Here is a 20,839-nt window from a genome sequence, read left to right on the forward strand (position 1 = left end):
ACATCATTCACCACTTTCATTGTGGCAGTGATGGTGCTATGTTGCTTTCTGAAGCCTAACTGATGTTTAGACAGGATGTCATTTGTACATAAAAACACCTTTACCTGTTCACTCACTAGGCGTTCAAGAACCTTAGCCAGAACTGACAATTTAGAGATGGGCCTATAATTATTTAAAACAGTTGCCTCCCCTCCTTTCAGCAAAGGCAGGACATACGCTGACTTCCACAGTTTTGGAATTGTGTTTGTGCTGAGGGAGAGGTTAAAAAGAGTAGTGAGAGGTGGAGCAATAAAATCTGCAGCTATCTTTAAAAAGAAAGGTTCCACGTTGTCCGGGCCGGCCGGCTTTAGCTTAGCGGTGGCGACGTGAAGTCATGTGACGGTGCTGTAGTTCCTTTAGAGCCCAACATTAGCTGCCTTTAGCTTAGCGGTGGTGACGTGAAGTCATGTGACCGTGCTGTAGTTCCTTTATAGCCCAACATTAGCCACCTTTAGCTTAGCGGTGGCGACTTGAAGTCATGTGACGGTGCTGTAGTTCCTTTAGAGCCCAACATTAGCTGCCTTTAGCTTAGCGGTGGTGACGTGAAGTCATGTGACCGTGCTGTTGTTCCTTTATAGCCCAACATTAGCTGTCTTTAGCTTAGCGGTGGTGTCGTGAAGTCATGTGACCATGCTGTAGTTCCTTTATAGCCCAACATTAGCTGCCTTTAGCTTAGCAGTGGTGACGTGATGTCATGTGACCATGCTGTAGTTCCTTTATAGCCCAACATTAGCCGCCTTTAGCTTAGCGGTGGTGTCGTGAAGTCATGTGACCTTGCTGTAGTTCCTTTATAGCCCAACATTAGCTGCCTTTAGCTTAGCGGTGGTGACGTGAAGTCATGTGACCGTGCTGTAGTTCCTTTATAGCCCAACATTAGCTGCCTTTAGCTTAGCGGTGGTGACGTGAAGTCATGTGACCGTGCTGTAGTTCCTTTAGAGCCCAACATTAGCTGCCTTTAGCTTAGCGGTGGTGACGTGAAGTCATGTGACCGTGCTGTAGTTCCTTTATAGCCCAACATTAGCTGCCTTTAGCTTAGCGGTGGTGACGTGAAGTCATGTGACCGTGCTGTAGTTCCTTTAGAGCCCAACATTAGCCACCTTTAGCTTAGCAGTGGTGACGTGAAGTCATGTGACCGTGCTGTAGTTCCTTTATAGCCCAACATTAGCCACCTTTAGCTTAGCAGTGGTGACGTGATGTCATGTGACCGTGCTGTAGTTCCTTTATAGCCCAACATTAGCCGCCTTTAGCTTAGCGGTGGTGACGTGAAGTCATGTGACCTGTGCTGTAGTTCCTTTATAGCCGTTATAACGTTAGCCATTTAATAAAAAAATCATAAAGCAGTGTTAATATGTGGAGATTATCCTGATGAACAACACGTGTAAATATTATAATGTTTGCCACAGATTTTATATTCTGCTAAAAACTAAATTCCAATGGACAAATCCCATTCGCTTTCTGTCAAGGGAACCAAAGCAAGGCTAATTTCCGGGTCGTCCTTCAGAATGACGTCATCAGTAGACACAGCGGGGTCGGAGATAATCAGCATGTGGTTCAGCAGGCGTACAGTGAGGGGGGGGGGGGGGGGGGGGGGTTAAAGGCTTACTCAGATTCCTCAGGATAATCCCTTCCCCTTAAGTACGAGCCATAGTTATAACAGTTATGACTGCTGAATAATTTTCTCCCTGCTGCTTTGTTCCCCTCGCTAACAGTGACGAGGGTTCAGAGCTGTATGGAGTTTACTGTGTAAAGCAAAGTGAAGGAAAGCATTTTAGATGTTAATACGGTCACATTTTGCTGTTTTAAAATGAGGATATGAAAGTAAAAGTAACATTTAATAGCAAAAAGAAGAAGCATTACTGTTTAATAATAACTTTGTTACAGTCCATTTCATTCAACATGAAGAACCAGTATGATTTTGAGCTGTAATGAAATATAATAGATCAAATTGAATGAAATATTAAAACAATTCTAAATAAATTGACTGAGATGACTTTTTCCCTTGCTTATTTCTTATAGGAATTAGTTGGAAACATAGCTTTAGTGACTTCAAAAAAAGAGAGTATGAATGATGAAGATAACAAATGACAGAGGGAGGGGGATAAGTGTATAAATGACCCATTAGTGGGGCAGTAAGTAAGTAGATTAACATGTAAGTGTATGTGCCACACTGACTAATCAAAAGGACATATTTCAGATGTAAAGAGCAAATCCTTGTGTTAATCTGGAGCAGGTGCATCAGTGCAGATATTATGAGGAGCCTGAGGAGGTTACAGTTCATCCACACAGCAGACACAAAGAGCTGATCTGAGGTCAGGACTTAATCTGAGTTCTTTTATCCAGAACCACAGGGTGCCAATCTGTCTCCTGACCCAAACTCAGTCGTATCGACAAGCTTACACTGAATACAAACCCTCTACAAACTCAAACGTTCGGCATGTACAGTTTAGGATTTGCTAGCAATTTGCACTAGATATATATATATAGATTCTTATCTTTTAAGATTGTGAATAGACTCGAAGAAGCAAAAGAAGCGAGATATTGCTTCTGATGGAGGTAATCCTACACCTGTCAGTTCTGTCCAGCATTGGTGTATGATTGGTTGAAAAAAACAATACCAGTTTTACATTTGACTTCTCTGAGAAAAAAAGGACGGAAAAGCATTTTTATTTCAAAAAATATTGGAATTCTTGAAGTCCCTGCTCAAAACCTTTTATTTGTGCACGTATTGCATGAATAAATGTTAACTTTTGCATCATGTCTCATTGCTTTTAAACTTTTTTGTAAAGTCGCTGAATTGCCTTTATCAGCAGTAACGTTAAAGCAATAAACAAATTAGCGCATTCAATAAATATGATCCAATAATGTTATATATTTGATTCTGTAATGTGCTATTCTGCATACTAAATACGTTTACTGTTAATACTTTAGGGATATTGTGATGCTAATGCACATTTTTAATGCAGGAATTGTACTTGTAACAGAGTATTTATACACAAGTTATACCTAAATTAAATATCTGAGTACTTTTTCCAACACAGCTCACATTCTGCAGCAGGTCATTAAACCTCATGAGACCTCAGGAGCTCCTCCTCAGAGATTTTTATGTAACGGCCAACAGCAATCTCGCTAATCAGCTGCTAATCTGTGTGTGTGGCCTATAATGCTAACAAGCATGTGTACTGTATGTGTGCACGCAGGGCCGCCCACGGCCAACTTGTGGCCCCACCCAAAGTTATGTGAGCCGGAGCCTCGCAGCGGCGATACTGTGGCACATAAAGGTGCGCCGCATTTGCGCAGGTTAGGCCCCCTCCGCGAGGTGAGGCCCCGCAGTCTGCGTGATCTGTGTGTAGGGAGGGTGTGTGTGTGTGGTGTGTGTGTGTATGTGTGTGTGTGTGTGTGTGTGGTGTGTGGTGTGTGTTGTGTGTGTGTGTGTTCAGAGGCACACAAAGGTGTGAAGTTTTCATCTCTGACCGAGGAAATTTAATGTTTCCATGTCTTACGTGAGCGCTGGTGGATCAGTCTCTGCAGAAAACAACACACGCACACACACACACACACACACACCCCCCCCACCCCCCCCCACACACACACACACACACACCCACCCCCCACACACACACACACACACACACACACACACACACACACACACACACACACACACACACACACACACACACACACACACACACACACACACACACCCCCCCCACCCCCCCCCCCCACACACACACACACACCCACCCCCCACACACACACACACACACACACACACACACACACACACACACACACACACACACACACACCACACACACACACACACACACACACACACACACACACACACACACACACACACACGTCTCTTTACTTTATAATATAAATACACTGGTAATGTAGGGGGGAAACATTTCAAAGTTCAAATGGATCTATTCTGAGATACATTATTCTTATCATGAATGCAGACATGCTGGATTTTTTATAGTCTATTTAGAAATGTTTTGGTTTCAAGGTTTGTGTAAGTTTGTCATGTATTTTCTTCAATAATCTTTCAGACATTTGTTCCGTGTCAAGGGAGCTGTTCTTCCCTCATTCCTCCTTTAGTTTTATAGTTATATGGATAACCTGCTATTAATCGTATTTTATCTGTCTATTCCTGCAACAAATCAATTGTAGAAAATGATAGAAATAAAGTGGCTTACAACTCAAAAGGGACCTATTTGTTTTAAGGTCCCTAACTTCTCTCAGACATGTGAGTTATCTAATTTAATAATAAGAGCTTATTTGAAAAGATGAATTCTAATGTACATGTGTCATGCTAGAGTGTTAGATTAGCAAACAGACTGAAAGCAGAGTTTACGGCGGGCCTCTTTCTTTCCAAAAGGCACCACAAATAGAATCTAATCGCCCTGTTCCTTTAACAAAACTCCTCAGGTTTTGTTCAAGTAAAAGGTTGAGTATGGCAGACGTTCATCTACTAGCGAGTGCAGACATGTCTTTTAAAAATAATGCTAACAATGACCTGCATTAGTCAAGTATTACGTACTGCAGCTCAGGAGAGAAAGCAGTATGACTGAAGCGCTGCTTTGTTTGTTTCTGATTCACATGTTTCTGAGCTGCAGCACAGTGAGGCTGAACCAGGAAGTGTGTCACAATGCAAGCTTCATTATATCAGCATTTCATATGTATCACTGATTTAACTGCAACTGTAAGACGTTTTAAGCACACATTGATGTAACAGATAACCTCAGCTTCAAAGTGTCTTCAAAGTATATTGTGGATCTTAATAACAGCAGTTTCACAGCCTCATATCAAACCTTTCTCAGAGTTTTGTGGAATAACTTTTTCTGGAGTTTTTAGATTGTGTCTCATGTATGAGAAGATGTCAGATAAAGCTACGCTAATAGCTAGTGATTGGACCGAGCAAAATATCAGTTTTCAACTTTTTAAATTAGATTCCAGGATTTGCTTCTTTTAATTCTCATAAGTAATGAAACTTTAATTTGAAGAAAATAAGACATTTGAAGATCTCACCTTGGGCTCTGGAAGGCTTGGATCTATTTAATTGAGTTGAAGCTCGACTTGAGTTGTTTTGGTGAGGCTCTTGAGTTTATCTCCATGTGAACACTTGTGTGTGTCTACTGTTGGTTTAATGCAACACTTTATTCTTTTCTGTCATGTCTATCTGCTTCTTGTCTCTAATCGAATCTGTCAAAGAGACACTTTGAACTATAGTCTCATCCAACACGAAGTCATCTCTACTGGATCTGATTGGGAAGTACAGAAACACATCAAACACACACACACACACACACACACACACACACACACACACACACACACACACACACACACACACACACACACACACACACACACACACACACACACACACACACACACACACACACACACACACACACACACACACACACACACACACACACACACACACACACACCGACTGTACTTCCTCTCAGGGAGAATAATGGCTGCTTTAGAGCTGGCAGAGGCCGGAGGGCAGTAAGAGGCTTTGTCTAAAGCTCCAGCAGAGCAGCAGCCCTGAGGCCTGGCTGCAGGATTTAAGCCTCTCTCCACGTTCACCTGCATCTCTTACCTCTCAATAAAAACCTCCTGACGTCCTCTCGTCTTTGTCCTCTTCCCTTTTAGTCCTGTTGTTTCTGCAGAAGACGTGAAGAGGCCCAGAGTTCACAGGATGGAGAATGAAGATGCTGAAGAAGCTGGAGGAGGGAGTTTTGTTGTCTAGTCCCCTTCTTTGTTTGAAACTGGTTCCTTTTGTTGTCCTTCTCTGGCGGTCCCGGCCTCCTGTAGTGTACGAGGTTCAGCGTTTCATGTCAGTTTGATGTCTGGGTCAGACCTCCAGACTCTCTCTCTCTGCGTCTCCTTCAGGCCGCTGATCCTGATTAGCTGGAGGTGGAGCCTGTTGGTGCAGCGGGAGGTGACCAGGGGCACGCAAGGTGCTGCTCTGTGACCACATGCTGAGAAAACAAATACAAATAGACAAAAAACATATTTCTCCATTTACAACTATTGGTATATTTCCATGCAGACAGTATACGTCTCTGTGATTCTGATTCTGGGATACAGAACCATTAAATGTTAAGGATACATTTTTTCTTCTTTACAGAATAACTAGAATTACAATCTTGTTTTTGAAGCCGAGAAGCTTACATCCATTTCTGGTAAAAATGACTTAAATTCATCATATTATCCTATTACACATTTGTGTGAAATTGTAATAAGTAGCACATTACTTCTTGAAAATGGGCAGAATAAGCCATGCAGAAAATGATTGTTCCAAAATAGGGAAAACATTCCCTTCAAAAGTTTAGAATCAGCTGATTTCTTCAGTAAATGCTATTGAAGTGAGCAGGCGGTCAATAATAAAGAATAGGAAAACACACACAATGTGAGCAGGATCCTCATGATCACCATGTTGCTGTTCTTTTTTATTAATGACCGCCAACTTTGATTATTAATGAATTGAGCGATTAATCAAGCAAAAAATGTTTAGCTTCTCAAATGAGATGATATGCTGCTTTTCATTCTCATTATTAAGTATAACCTCAATATGTTGGAGTTTTGGACTTGTCTAACAAGTTAGACATTTAAAACATGTACACTTGGACTCTAACTAGGAAAGTTGTGATTTCTAAACTATTGAATCCATTGTAAGATTATGATTGACAGTCACTGAGTAAAATATCCTTGTTGTGGTCAGGCTGAGCAGGATCCTGATCTTCTTTTATGTTGTCACTAATGACCGCCTAGCTGTCCATTATCCCGCTAATTACTTGAATCACAATATTGATTCAAAATAATTTAATAATAACCGTTTTGCTTCCGCTAAGAGAAGTAGTCCGTTTCAATGATCGCCAGAGGCTGGAACTTAAATGACTGCAGCACTGATGGAGGTTTTCTCTAAATGTAAAAGTCTGTTCACATTTTCTTCTCCATTAGCCAGTCTTTAAACACTACCAGAGCCCACCCCGTGTTACCTTAGGGCTCTCTTCCTGTCTTCTTCTGTCTTCATTCCTTCTCTTTGCTCTTTATGTTTTCTTAACTGGCCATCATGACTTACAAAATTTGTGTTCTCCACAAATATAAAAAACTAAAGATTTCCATGGTGTTTTCTGAAGCAGGAAACACGTGTTTTTGGTCACTGCGTACGTTAATTGACCGGACTTCTTCCCGCGGATTGATATGACTGTACATAGTGCGATGATCCATATCTAGCGAATAAATAGCAGACCTCTGTAATGTCCAAATTGACCAATCAGGATCTGGTATTCGACTAAGCCATGTAATAAGGTAATACAATGCTTTGCTCACTCACCATTTACCCCTCATCACATCTGGTTGTTTGTGTTTTCAGGGAGATGATGGACAATCACCAGAACACCATCATCAGGCGAGTGACTAAATGTATGTATAAATAAATCCAACACTGAAGTATAAATCAAATCCTATGGTAAAATCCACCTTTATTTTAAGACATAACATGTTCATTTTCATACTTGGTTTCAAAGTCATAATGTAGGATTTCGAAGTCATATATTGTGCTGAGTCAAATGTTTTCTTTAAAGTCATACAACAGTATGTCCAAAAAGTCACAGTATAGTGTTTCCTAAACAAGTACAAATACAAGTCATAGTATAGTATGTTAGAAAAAAGTCATAGTATAGTATAGAAAAACTGATAATAGTATGTAGTATAGTATAGAAAAAATAATAGGTCAACAAAAAGTCACATGTTGAAAAAAGTCACGGTATAGTATGTTGAAAAAACAAGAGACAATGAGAACTTTAATATATGTATTTTATTTTTGAAAGGGTGTTGCAGGTACTCAGTGGCCTGCAGGATTCATCCAGAAGCTGAGATACAAAGCAACATGTTCTCTGATAAAACCCTCAACATAACTACAAGTGCACTTCATCTCAAACAGGAAACACTTTGGTCAGGCATCTTATTTGGAATGTGATAGGTTTTTTTCTTCTACGCAGTAACCATTTCTGTTTGTCGTGTCTTTCTGATGTTTGATATAAAAAGTGGAGATCGTGCCGACATGGACTCTGTAACATTTGACACCACATTCCCCGCAGAAACATCATCTCGTGTCATCATGACCTTTTGCAGAACAGCAGCTCATAAAAGGCAATATTTCTTTAAGGCAGAACTATATCCTGACAGTAACACACATTCATATTTTTCACATTTAAGCAGCAGTTTGCAGAAGTCTTTGTAAAAGACAATAACAAGCTTTTTGAAGGAGGAAAATGACAAAACAGTTGAGGCTTTTTGGAGATTTTGGACATAGAAACAGAGTAATGCTAACCTCCTGACAGTTTTACAAGAAATGCAACATATTTGTAAGACGTTACATTGAGACACACATTAAGATCCTGCAGTGTAAGGCTTGACTTTACAGTTAAAAAGCTCAGGTTTATTTAAAAGTGTAAACAGAGTTGGTGTTTGAGAACTTTGATCAAATCTGAATCCAGTTTTTAATGAGATTAATAAATCCATATGTTTCTTTAATCTCCTGATAAATCCATTTAACATTGGCATGGAATATAACTGAGAAACTAGAGTGAAGAGATCACAGTCTTTAAGATATATTTTGACCTAAAGTAAAGTTATGTATGGCATTTAACTTTGAATCTGGTGATGGCAGGTCTTTGATAGTAAAGTGTGAGGAGATTTTATAGGACATGTGATACCCTAAGTCCGGGTATTTTACAAAACTAAAACTAAGTTCAGGCAATACATCGATATTTAATCAATAAAAAGTGTCTTTTTCTGGTTTGAAGTGCTGCCTTACAGTAAAATAGAAACACTTCTGAATGTATCAGACTGTTTTACTTATTGGTCTTTATCGACATAATCATAAATCCACATTACTGAAGATTTGTTATCATAATATAGTGAAAGCATACATTTTTATCCCTAAAATATTGTCGCAATATTGATATTGTTACATTTGATTTGACGGGGAACTGATTCCAGTCGACACCAAACACAACAATAAAAACAGACATTGCACACATATGGCACACAGTAGCCCTTTTTTCTGTAAACCTTAACATTAACTTCACCGACACATGAAACACAGACGAGGTCCTACAGCAAACTCTACAAGACGACTGACAGGAAGAATAAATTAGCAGTAAGACATGAATTGTGCTGCAGAGTGAGGAGCTTTAAAGGGATGACGTATTTTTTAGGCCGTCCCTGAAGGTAGCATCTCCCTGGTTCCTTTCACAAAAAGTCAATGGGATTTTACATTTGGATTATTGCGCAAAATAAGATCTGTGGCAAACATTTATGATACTTCCACTTTTAGTTCAGCAGAATAATCTCCACATATTAACACCAATTCATGATTTCTGAAGTGAAAAGCTAACGTTGGGCTATACAGGAACTACAGCACGGTCACATGACTTCACGTCACCAGCGCTAAGCTAAAGGCGGCTAATGTTGGGCGTGATGGCGTTAAGTCGCCTCATTTAGACACTTTTTAGCAACCGCTGTGTTTAAATTCACCAGTGAGGTATTTACTGACATATTTTATGTAGAAGACCAAAACGTGAAAATCTGACCTTATTTCCTTACCAAAAACACATAAAAAAAACCCATTGACTTCCAGAAGAGGGAACAGGAAGTGCTAAAATGCTGACTCTCAGGGTTTGAGGACTCATTCCCTTGGCTCAGAGGTAAACATGGCGCCCGTCACACCGTCTGCAGACCTCTCTCGTGCCCGTCCAGCTGCACCTTGATCTTGTGCAGCTCCTCGATCTCCTCGTGGTGTCGGTCCGTCTTGTGGCGCACCAGCGAGCGGTAGAAGTGAATGGTGAAGACGACGAAGATCACGCCCACCGGCACCATGATGATGGTGGAGGCCAGCGCCGCCTGAAAGCCGGTGTTCGAAGCAGTGGGGGGGGCGGGGGAAGCTGTGGAGGTGGAGCTCTCTGTGTTGCAGGTCTTTTTGGGAAGGCACGAGTCTACGGGCAGGAATTTGATCCAGCAGAGGAGCACCACCTCGGCGAGGAACAGCAGGATGCCCAGCGCGGTGGAGAAGCCCCAGGCCAGCTCGATGTAGAGGTGCATGCGCTCGTGCGGAGACTCGCTGACGGAGTTCAGGTTGTGGATGTTGCTGACGGCCTCCACGTTGGGCAGGATGCAGGTGCTGATGAGCAGGGCGAACAGATGCACCGCCACCAGCACCGTGGTGCACACGCTGAAGGCTATGAGGAGCGCAGGGTGGTAGTTGTACTGCATCTCCAGCTGCACCTCCACCATCGCCACCTGAACACACGGAGAACCAGGATTAAAAGAAGGATTCAGATACCTGGGTTCATGTAGAGATACCAGTCGAGGAATGCTCTGTTACAAGTAGGTGTTAGCATCAAAGGATACTTAAAGCACCAAAGGTCAGAGAGGGCAAAAGTACACACATCCTTTACTCAAGTAGAAGTACAGATACTCGTGTTTAAAAATACTCTGGTGAAAGTAGAAGTACTGACTAAACTTCTTTACTCAAGTCAAAGTAAAGAGGGCTTTGAAATGTACTTCAGTAAAAAGTACCCATAACTAGCAGCTGTTTTAAAGAGTACCTGACCTCCCTTTATATTAATAGAACAATAATGTCATTGTTAGCTAATGAATGTTTCCATGCTGAACAACGGCAACATGACAACGTTTTCATTGGTCCCTCTTCTTTAGAGAAGACCAGGAAATGATGGATACACGGATCGTGTTCAAATCAATAGGCACGCAATGACTCTAAATAATAATGATCACGCCACCAAACACACATTCAAACTAAAGGAACCAGCCTGTTTGGGAAATGTGAGAAGTAGAAAGTACAGGTATTTGAGTTCAACATGTAAGAAGTAGAAAGTACAGGTATTTGGGTTCAACATGTAAGAAGTAGAAAGTACAGGTATTTGTGTTCAACATGTAAGAAGTAGAAAGTACAGGTATTTGAGTTCAACATGTAAGAAGTAGAAAGTACAGGTATTTGTGTTCAACATGTAAGAAGTAGAAAGTACAGGTATTTGTGTTCAACATGTAAGAAGTAGAAAGTACAGGTATTTGGGTTTAACATGTAAGAAGTAGAAAGTACAGGTATTTGGGTTTAACATGTAAGAAGTAGAAAGTACAGGTATTTGTGTTCAACATGTAAGAAGTAGAAAGTACAGGTATTTGGGTTCAACATGTAAGAAGTAGAAAGTACAGGTATTTGTGTTCAACATGTAAGAAGTAGAAAGTACAGGTATTTGTGTTCAACATGTAAGAAGTAGAAAGTATAGGTATTTGGGTTTAACATGTAAGAAGTAGAAAGTACAGGTATTTGGGTTTAACATGTAAGAAGTAGAAAGTACAGGTATTTGTGTTCAACATGTAAGAAGTAGAAAGTACAGGTATTTGGGTTCAACATGTAAGAAGTAGAAAGTACAGGTATTTGGGTTCAACATGTAAGAAGTAGAAAGTACAGGTATTTGAGTTCAACATGTAAGAAGTAGAAAGTACAGGTATTTGAGTTCAACATGTAAGAAGTAGAAAGTACAGGTATTTGTGTTCAACATGTAAGAAGTAGAAAGTACAGGTATTTGAGTTCAACATGTAAGAAGTAGAAAGTACAGGTATTTGTGTTCAACATGTGAGAAGTAGAAAGTACAGGTATTTGTGTTCAACATGTAAGAAGTAGAAAGTACAGGTATTTGAGTTCAACATGTAAGAAGTAGAAAGTACAGGTATTTGTGTTCAACATGTAAGAAGTAGAAAGTACAGGTATTTGTGTTCAACATGTAAGAAGTAGAAAGTACAGGTATTTGTGTTCAACATGTAAGAAGTAGAAAGTACAGGTATTTGGGTTCAACATGTAAGAAGTAGAAAGTACAGGTATTTGTGTTCAACATGTAAGAAGTAGAAAGTACAGGTATTTGTGTTCAACATGTAAGAAGTAGAAAGTACAGGTATTTGGGTTCAACATGTAAGAAGTAGAAAGTACAGGTATTTGTGTTCAACATGTAAGAAGTAGAAAGTACAGGTATTTGAGTTCAACATGTAAGAAGTAGAAAGTACAGGTATTTGTGTTCAACATGTGAGAAGTAGAAAGTACAGGTATTTGTGTTCAACATGTAAGAAGTAGAAAGTACAGGTATTTGTGTTCAACATGTAAGAAGTAGAAAGTACAGGTATTTGTGTTCAACATGTAAGAAGTAGAAAGTACAGGTATTTGGGTTCAACATGTAAGAAGTAGAAAGTACAGGTATTTGTGTTCAACATGTAAGAAGTAGAAAGTACAGGTATTTGGGTTCAACATGTAAGAAGTAGAAAGTACAGGTATTTGTGTTCAACATGTAAGAAGTAGAAAGTACAGGTATTTGTGTTCAACATGTAAGAAGTAGAAAGTACAGGTATTTGTGTTCAACATGTAAGAAGTAGAAAGTACAGGTATTTGTGTTCAACATGTAAGAAGTAGAAAGTACAGGTATTTGTGTTCAACATGTGAGAAGTAGAAAGTACAGGTATTTGTGTTCAACATGTAAGAAGTAGAAAGTACAGGTATTTGTGTTCAACATGTAAGAAGTAGAAAGTACAGGTATTTGTGTTCAACATGTAAGAAGTAGAAAGTACAGGTATTTGTGTTCAACATGTAAGAAGTAGAAAGTACAGGTATTTGTGTTCAACATGTAAGAAGTAGAAAGTACAGGTATTTGTGTTCAACATGTAAGAAGTCAAAGTAAAAAGTCGTCAGAAAAATAAGTAGTGGAGTAAAGTACTGAGACCAGAAACATGTACTTAAGTACAGTAACAAAGTATTTGTACTCCACTACTTCCCACCTCTGCACTTGGGTTAAAGTAGAAATACCAGTCTAGGAATACTGTGTTACAGTAAGTAACTGCATTCAAAAGATTCAGATTGTAGTCTTTCACCAATGCATTGGACATTTTAAACCAAAGCAGAGTGGAAGAGTGCTATTAGGAGGCCAAAATAGTTTTTCAGGTATTACAAAAATATTTCTAAAATGTTTGCTTATTATACTTTACTAAGGGTATTATTTTCAATACAGAAACTTTACCTGAAACAGATTATGTACAAGAAAATTGCTATTTTTAAGCTGGCTTGGATGTTTTCATTTGTGTAAAAGTACAATTCCTGTTCATTTCCTGCAGGTTGTTGGTTAAAAACAGTAGGATGGACATTTAACTATCCTGGTTGAATCATCAGCACACAAAAAAAAGTTTTTTCCATTAAATATCTTCTTATAAAGAGTCAGAAGGAAATAAAAGAGAGAATGAAACTGTGACTCCTGATGTAGATTGCAGAGAAACATCCAATAGCAGAGCTCATTTTGTTTTGCTTGTGCCACTAAAGAAATGTTTATCGGAAAGGAGATCCAGAATACAAAACGTAAGCAGTGAAGTTGCACGAAGTGGTTGAAAGCACAGACAGGAAGTCAAAAACCAGTTCCTGCCCACAGCTGTTTCCATCACTGAGATGCATTATCGTGGTTTCGCAATGTTCAGTGGAGAGAAGAACTCAAACCATGATCTGCCCGGAGAGCAGCTGAGAAACTAAAGACTTCACAACGTTCCAAACATTAAGCACCTCCATGTTAAGAGGTTAAAGGTCCCCTATTATACTGTTCTTCATCAATATATTATAGGTCTCAGATATATACAGAACATGTCTCTGATTGGCTGAAACACCAAACAGATCATTGCAGCATCCCATAATCCCCTCTGTTTCAGCCCTGTTTCCAAAGTGCTGATTCTCTGTCTGTTACTTTAGATAAAAATAAGGAGCCACTCCCCTATATAGTTTTTGTATCTATAGTTATTATAATAACAGTAACAGACCATAGCGAATCCGGACAGCAGGGCCGAGGTCCTGCTGGAGGCCTTGAGTTTGGCCCGGCTCAGGTACAGCTTCCTCCAGCTGAGCGCCTGCACAGAGTGATGGTTGGAGCTCACCAGCTCCAGGTAGCTGCGCCTCACCCAGTCCCTGTAGTCCATGCCCGCCCCATCAGGGGCTCGATCTGAGCCCATCGGCACGTTCAGCTCGCTGTTCATAGCACCTGGGGGGGAAACAAGGGACAACTGCAATTACAAAAAGTCAGAGTCCTCACTAACACTAAGAAAGTGGATCACATCAGTCCTGTTCTGAAGTCTTTACACTGGTTCCTCACTGACACTAAGAAAGTGGATCAGTCCAGTTCTGAAGTCTTTACACTGGTTCCTCACTAACACTAAGAAAGTGGATCAGTCCAGTTCTGAAGTCTTTACACTGGTTCCTCACTGACACTAAGAAAGTGGATCACATCAGTCCTGTTCTGAAGTCTTTACACTGGTTCCTCACTAACACTAAGAAAGTGGATCACATCAGTCCAGTTCTGAAGTCTTTACACTGGTTCCTCACTAACACTAAGAAAGTGGATCAGTCCAGTTCTGAAGTCTTAACACTGGTTCCTCACTGACACTAAGAAAGTGGATCACATCAGTCCTGTTCTGAAGTCTTTACACTGGTTCCTCACTGACACTAAGAGAGTGGATCACATCAGTCCTGTTCTGAAGTCTTTACACTGGTTCCTCACTAACACTAAGAAAGTGGATCACATCAGTCCTGTTCTGAGGTCTTTACACTGGTTCCTCACTGACACTAAGAAAGTGGATCAGTCCAGTTCTGAAGTCTTTACACTGGTTCCTCACTAACACTAAGAAAGTGCATCACATCAGTCCAGTTCTGAAGTCTTTACACTGGTTCCTCACTGACACTAAGAGAGTGGATCAGTCCAGTTCTGAAGTCTTTACACTGGTTCCTCACTGACACTAAGAAAGTGGATCACATCACTCCTGTTCTGAAGTCTTTACACTGGTTCCTCACTGACACTAAGAAAGTGCATCACATCAGTCCAGTTCTGAAGTCTTTACACTGGTTCCTCACTAACACTAAGAAAGTGCATCACATCAGTCCAGTTCTGAAGTCTTTACACTGGTTCCTCACTGACACTAAGAGAGTGGATCAGTCCAGTTCTGAAGTCTTTACACTGGTTCCTCACTGACACTAAGAAAGTGGATCACATCACTCCTGTTCTGAAGTCTTTACACTGGTTCCTCACTGACACTAAGAAAGTGGATCAGTCCAGTTCTGAAGTCTTTACACTGGTTCCTCACTGACACTAAGAAAGTGGATCAGTCCAGTTCTGAAGTCTTTACACTGGTTCCTCACTGACACTAAGAAAGTGGATCAGTCCAGTTCTGAAGTCTTTACACTGGTTCCTCACTGACACTAAGAAAGTGGATCACATCAGTCCTGTTCTGAAGTCTTTACACTGGTTCCTCACTGACACTAAGAAAGTGGATCAGTCCAGTTCTGAAGTCTTTACACTGGTTCCTCACTAACACTAAGAAAGTGCATCACATCAGTCCAGTTCTGAAGTCTTTACACTGGTTCCTCACTGACACTAAGAGAGTGGATCAGTCCAGTTCTGAAGTCTTTACACTGGTTCCTCACTGACACTAAGAAAGTGGATCACATCACTCCTGTTCTGAAGTCTTTACACTGGTTCCTCACTGACACTAAGAAAGTGGATCAGTCCAGTTCTGAAGTCTTTACACTGGTTCCTCACTGACACTAAGAAAGTGGATCAGTCCAGTTCTGAAGTCTTTACACTGGTTGCTCACTGACACTAAGAGAGTGGATCAGTCCAGTTCTGAAGTCCTTACACTGGTTCCTCACTGACACTAAGAAAGTGGATCACATCAGTCCTGTTCTGAGGTCTTTACACTGGTTCCTCACTAACACTAAGAAAGTGGATCACATCAGTCCAGTTCTGAAGTCTTTACACTGGTTCCTCACTGACACTAAGAAAGTGGATCAGTCCAGTTCTGAAGTCTTTACACTGGTTCCTCACTGACACTAAGAAAGTGGATCAGTCCAGTTCTGAAGTCTTTACACTGGTTCCTCACTGACACTAAGAAAGTGGATCACATCAGTCCTGTTCTGAAGTCTTTACACTGGTTCCTCACTAACACTAAGAAAGTGGATCACATCAGTCCAGTTCTGAAGTCTTTACACTGGTTCCTCACTAACACTAAGAAAGTGGATCACATCACTCCTGTTCTGAAGTCTTTACACTGGTTCCTCACGAACACTAAGAAAGTGGATCAGTCCTGTTCTGAAGTCTTTACACTGGCTTCCTGTGTGTCAAAGAAATGATTTCAAAATATTGTTGCTGGTTTATAAAGCACTGAATGGTTTAGGCCCAAAATACATTTCTGACCTCCTGCTAAATTATGAACCATCCAGAACTCTCAGGTCTTCAGGGACTGGTCAGCTTTCTGTCCCCAGAGTCAGAACTAAACATGGAGGAGTTCAGTTGTTATGCTCCAAATATCTGGAACAAACTCCCAGAAACCTGCAGGTCCGCTTCATCTCTTACTACTTTTAAATCCAGGCTGAAGACTTTTCTTCTTGCCGCTGCTTTTAATTGAACTATTCACATCTCACACTGCACTGTAACTTTTATTCATGTACCTGTGTTATTCATGTTTTATAGAGTGCCACAGTGATGTGTCCTAAAACCCGGAAGTAAGTTAGCATTTTACCCCTTCCGGTTCCTTCGACAAAAACCAATGCAATTTCTCCATCGGATTTTGGAAAATAGCTGGAAATAAGGTCTGTGGTTGAGACACATTGAAGAGACGGATCACGTTTTGTTCAGCCGGATAATCTCCACAAGTCTACCCTACTTTTATAATTTTCTAATCATAAATCTAATCGATAGATTTATGATTCGAAAAAAGGAGTTTACTTCCGGGTTTTAGGACGCGTCACTGTGGCACTCTATTATCTTTGCTTTTAAACGAGTGTTTTTAAATGTCATTTTATAATATGTTTCTTAATGTCTTTTAATGTCTTTCATTTTTGTAAAGCACTTTGAATTGCCTTGTGTTGAAAGGTGCTGTATAAATAAACTTGCCTTGCCTTCCAAATATCATCAAAACTAAAAATCTTTCCCACACAACCCCCGATTTCATTATATTTGTTATTTATTTATCTAATGTTCTTTTTGTCCTTTTTTCTATGCATTTGTGTGTTTTTGTGATAAATGTTTGTAAAAAAAAAAAAAACTGCAATTCAGTTTTTGATAGGTTAGCAAGTGGAGACGCGAGAAGACATTTATCATGCAAGCTGGGTCATTTCCTTAAAAAAAAGGCAGTTTTATTTTAAGAACTTAAAAATAAACATCAATCAAAGAAACAAATAGTCTTCTGTCTGCTGCTCAGAGTGTAATCTGTGTGTGTGTGTGTGTGTGTGTGTGTGTGTGTGTGTGTGTGTCTGTGTCTGTGTCTGTGTCTGTGTCTGTGTGTCTGTGTCTGTGTGTGTGTGTGTGTCCATCAATTCTGTTCATCTTCAACAATAATCTCCCTTTTAGGGGGAAACAACAAATATTCCCACAACCCACAGTGAACTCTAGTGTGTGTGTGTGTGTGTGTGTGTGTGTGTGTGTGTGTGTGTGTGTGTGTGTGTGTGTGTACGTATATGTCCTAGTAGATGGAAGGAGAACAGGAAATAACTACATTTAGATCAATGATAAAGCAAGAATACAAACTTAAAAACTAACAGTCAACAAAAAGGTCAAGAAGACTAAACTGTGATCTAATGGGTGGAAAATGGCAAAGCAAATGAAAGCAGTAACGTTTCTTTACATAATGTATTAATAATAATCATATGTCGGTTCCAATGCTGCAGTATTTTGAAACTAACTCACCTTGCTTTCTGTGATGATGCTCTGATGAACGTGGTGCATTACTTTAGTTGAGATAGTTCCCTTTTTTATCGTCAATGCGACACAAGATGTCGAGCTAAAAATAAATCTGATTCTCAAACTTTGTTGTAAAATCAAAGTGACTTTTCACTTTTATGTTCTGTTGTTAATTGTTTGGTTAACTTGAATAGAAAGTAAATATTGTGTCTGCAGAATATGACTGTACTTTTACACAATAGCGTGTTCATGTGTGTGCCGACAGCTTAAAGAGGTCATTTCCTGCCACAACGACACAAAGTACAAAGCCAGGTTTATAAATAAAATGTGTGGTTATCATCAGTGGTTCAACTCTAAATACTTGAACCAACAATTGTATGACTACATTTCTGTTTACATATCTGTTTATACAAGCTGTTATAAACCTAATAAGCTACTTTTTAAGGCGCCACATTTCACTTTGTTATATCTTGCGTTCTCATTTTGCTAAAATGTGTGTATTTCCTTTTTTGTTTATATTTAATACGAATATTTGGTAGATTTTTTTTGCCAAGGACTTAAAATATGACAACTCAGTTTTGTAATATGTGCAAAAGTGTGCACAAGAATAGATGAAATGTTATAGTGTTTAACTTTGATCCTCTTTCTGCTGTAAGTGTGTGTAGCTCCTGTACACAAACACAGACTGTGCTCCAACAGAAACTCCAGTTTTTCAAGTTTGTCCAAACCTGAACAAACCTTTGAAGGTGACAGAGGCAGCATGCCAAGCCAACAGAACATATGTATTATTTAATGCATCTTTTACACTAAATCTGGTGACTGTATTATAAGCACGAGTGGACAAAGTACTATTTGTACTATTTTACTTCCATAAAAGTAGTAATAACACAGTGTAGGAAAAACTCTGTTACTAGTAAAGTACAAGTCCAGGATGCATTTATTTTAGCATTACAATGTACTTAAAGTTCCACAACTAAAAGTAGTCATTATAAAGACTGGCCATTTTCACTATAATATATATATAATATTTCAGTGGACTTTATTGAATGATTCATTAATGAGTTCATCACTGTATTGTTGAAGCTAGTAGAGATGGGGCTAACTTGAATGATTCTTCAACTAAATATTGTGAATCCCAATTCATTAAACTATGTATATGTTTTATTAATAATATGAGCCTGTCATGTAACTAGTCATTTGGTCTACCTATGTTGTAAAATGTATTATCTTTTCGATGTACACACGGCATCTATTGCACGTCTGTCCGTCCTGGGAGAGGGATCCCTCCTCTGATGCTCTCCCTGAGGTTTCTCCCATGTTCCTTTAAACTGTGGGTTTCTCTGGAAGTGTTTCCTTGTACGATGTGAGGGTCTAAGGACAGAGGGTCTAAGGACAGAGGGGGTCGTATTGTCATACTGATATTCTACAAACTGTGAAGTCCACTGAGACAAATGTAACATTTGTGATATTGGGCTATATAAATAAACATTGATTGATTGATTGATTTCGTATACACAATCTGGTAAATGAATTCAAAGCTTAGGGGGTGCATTAAGGGCAGTGGTGGACCACTTTAACTATTAACTAACTAATACTAAACTACTGATTAAGTTACATTTTCAACTGCAGGACTTTTGACTCATAACAGATGATTTTTTTACAGTGTGATACTAGTACTTGTAACCTATCTAAAGGCTCTCTATACTTCTCTTTAGAGTAAAGCACCTCCTGAGTGCACCTTGTGTATATTTAGACTGCTAAGTTAGAAGGATCCGTTTACCAAGTTGTGCTAACATAAAGCTTTTTATTTTAATCTACGCCCCTGGAGAGCCAGAATTATAATGTAAAACATTCTGGAACAAAAACATGAACTACCCCCATTTGTTACTAACATTGTCACTTTGCATTAGAGGTGTTTCCTGTATGTGAACAGTGTGTATGTAAGCAAACAGCATTGAGTTTGTGTTTAGGATAAGCAACCTAGAGGCTACTACTTGAGCTCAGTTTGTTTTAAGATTAGATACACTTGTAATGATCCTCAGATGGGAAATAAGGTTGTTGTTGCAGCAGCAGGAGAACAGACATAAGTAGGGGATACATATACAAATAAACATTATAACTTAGAGGTCAGCTTATAGGAAAGACAATATGCAAGAGCATCGAAACAGCTTATACTTGTTTGCATTTTAGAAATTGGCACCAATAAAAGTATGCTGAACTAGCTATTATTAGTTCCTGTCTGCATTTAACCCATGCATTAACAGTGAAACACTTTAATACTGAATACAACTCAAACACTGTGCTTATAGGAGCTTCTTTTCTGTGTATGAGCAGATTTACGAGTGTTTAAACCTGAAGTAACTTCTTCCATCTCTGCATTCATCGCAGGACAGCGGCTAGTTAGCTAACTTTATTAGCGAACAACATTTCGTATGAATTCACTCGTCTTTTTTTATTTAAACACTTTTATTTGATCTTACCTGTTTCCCGAGGTGCCTTTTGAGTTATTAAAGCTCCCAAACTGAGAGAAAGTCACTGAAAAACACAGTCAATTATAAATATTTGGTCCTCTTCAGTGTTTTGATGGACAAACTTCCGCTCTTCACATCAACGGCTCTCAACCGTCGATCAACGGTCGGTTAACGGGTGACTCTTTGTCGGCATTTCTTTGTGCCTATCTGTCCTGCTCTATCCCCCCCGACTGTCAGGTGAAATCACCGGGCATTTGGTTGTCTGTTTTCGGGCGTTTCTCAGCACAACACAGACCCAGAGGCAGGGGAGGGAAAGTGAAGAAGACTAGTCACTGACTTCCGGTTGGGCGTGTTGCCTTCAAAATAAATTGCACAGAAATCTAAACTTGAAAAAGGTCATTATAATAAAAACATGTTTGTACGTAGGTATAAACCACATACATTTTTACCGAACTGTATTTAATTGGGATAAACGCCCTTTAGATGAACCATCTGGTTTGAATGGGGGTCCTAACATATAGAACCACA

At 39.6% G+C, this 20,839-nt stretch overlaps 2 protein-coding genes across 2 annotated transcripts in view; both read right to left on the minus strand.

The window, feature by feature from the left end:
- LOC117469904 (unconventional myosin-VIIa-like) overlaps positions 1 to 5,848 on the minus strand; it is a 64,490-nt gene extending 58,642 nt beyond the window's left edge. Inside the window, exon 1 of the mRNA XM_034114376.1 lies at positions 5,660 to 5,848. The gene's annotated coding sequence lies outside the window, so the exon portion shown is untranslated. The remainder of the gene's footprint in view (positions 1 to 5,659) is intronic.
- A 2,015-nt stretch (positions 5,849 to 7,863) lies between these two features.
- orai2 (ORAI calcium release-activated calcium modulator 2) lies at positions 7,864 to 20,646 on the minus strand. Its single transcript, XM_034114380.1, has 3 exons — positions 20,321 to 20,646; positions 13,933 to 14,150; positions 7,864 to 10,368 (listed from the first exon to the last, which is right to left on the minus strand). Exons 2-3 carry the CDS (start codon positions 14,143 to 14,145, stop codon positions 9,793 to 9,795), a joined length of 789 nt encoding a protein of 262 aa, XP_033970271.1. The 5' UTR covers positions 14,146 to 14,150; positions 20,321 to 20,646; the 3' UTR covers positions 7,864 to 9,792.
- Positions 20,647 to 20,839: the final 193 nt, after the last annotated feature.

This window comes from Trematomus bernacchii, unplaced genomic scaffold (genome assembly GCF_902827165.1).
Source record: "Trematomus bernacchii unplaced genomic scaffold, fTreBer1.1, whole genome shotgun sequence".
Taxonomy (NCBI): domain Eukaryota; kingdom Metazoa; phylum Chordata; class Actinopteri; order Perciformes; family Nototheniidae; genus Trematomus; species Trematomus bernacchii.

Excerpts from the sequence above, each read along its gene's own strand:
- orai2 (XM_034114380.1), bottom strand. The coding sequence starts at position 14,145 with ATGAACAGCGAGCTGAACGTGCCGATGGGCTCAGATCGAGCCCCTGAT. Across the intron at positions 10,369-13,932 it reads TGCTGTCCGGATTCGCTATG|GTGGCGATGGTGGAGGTGCA; the intron begins GTCTGTTACTGT and ends CCGTGTGTTCAG.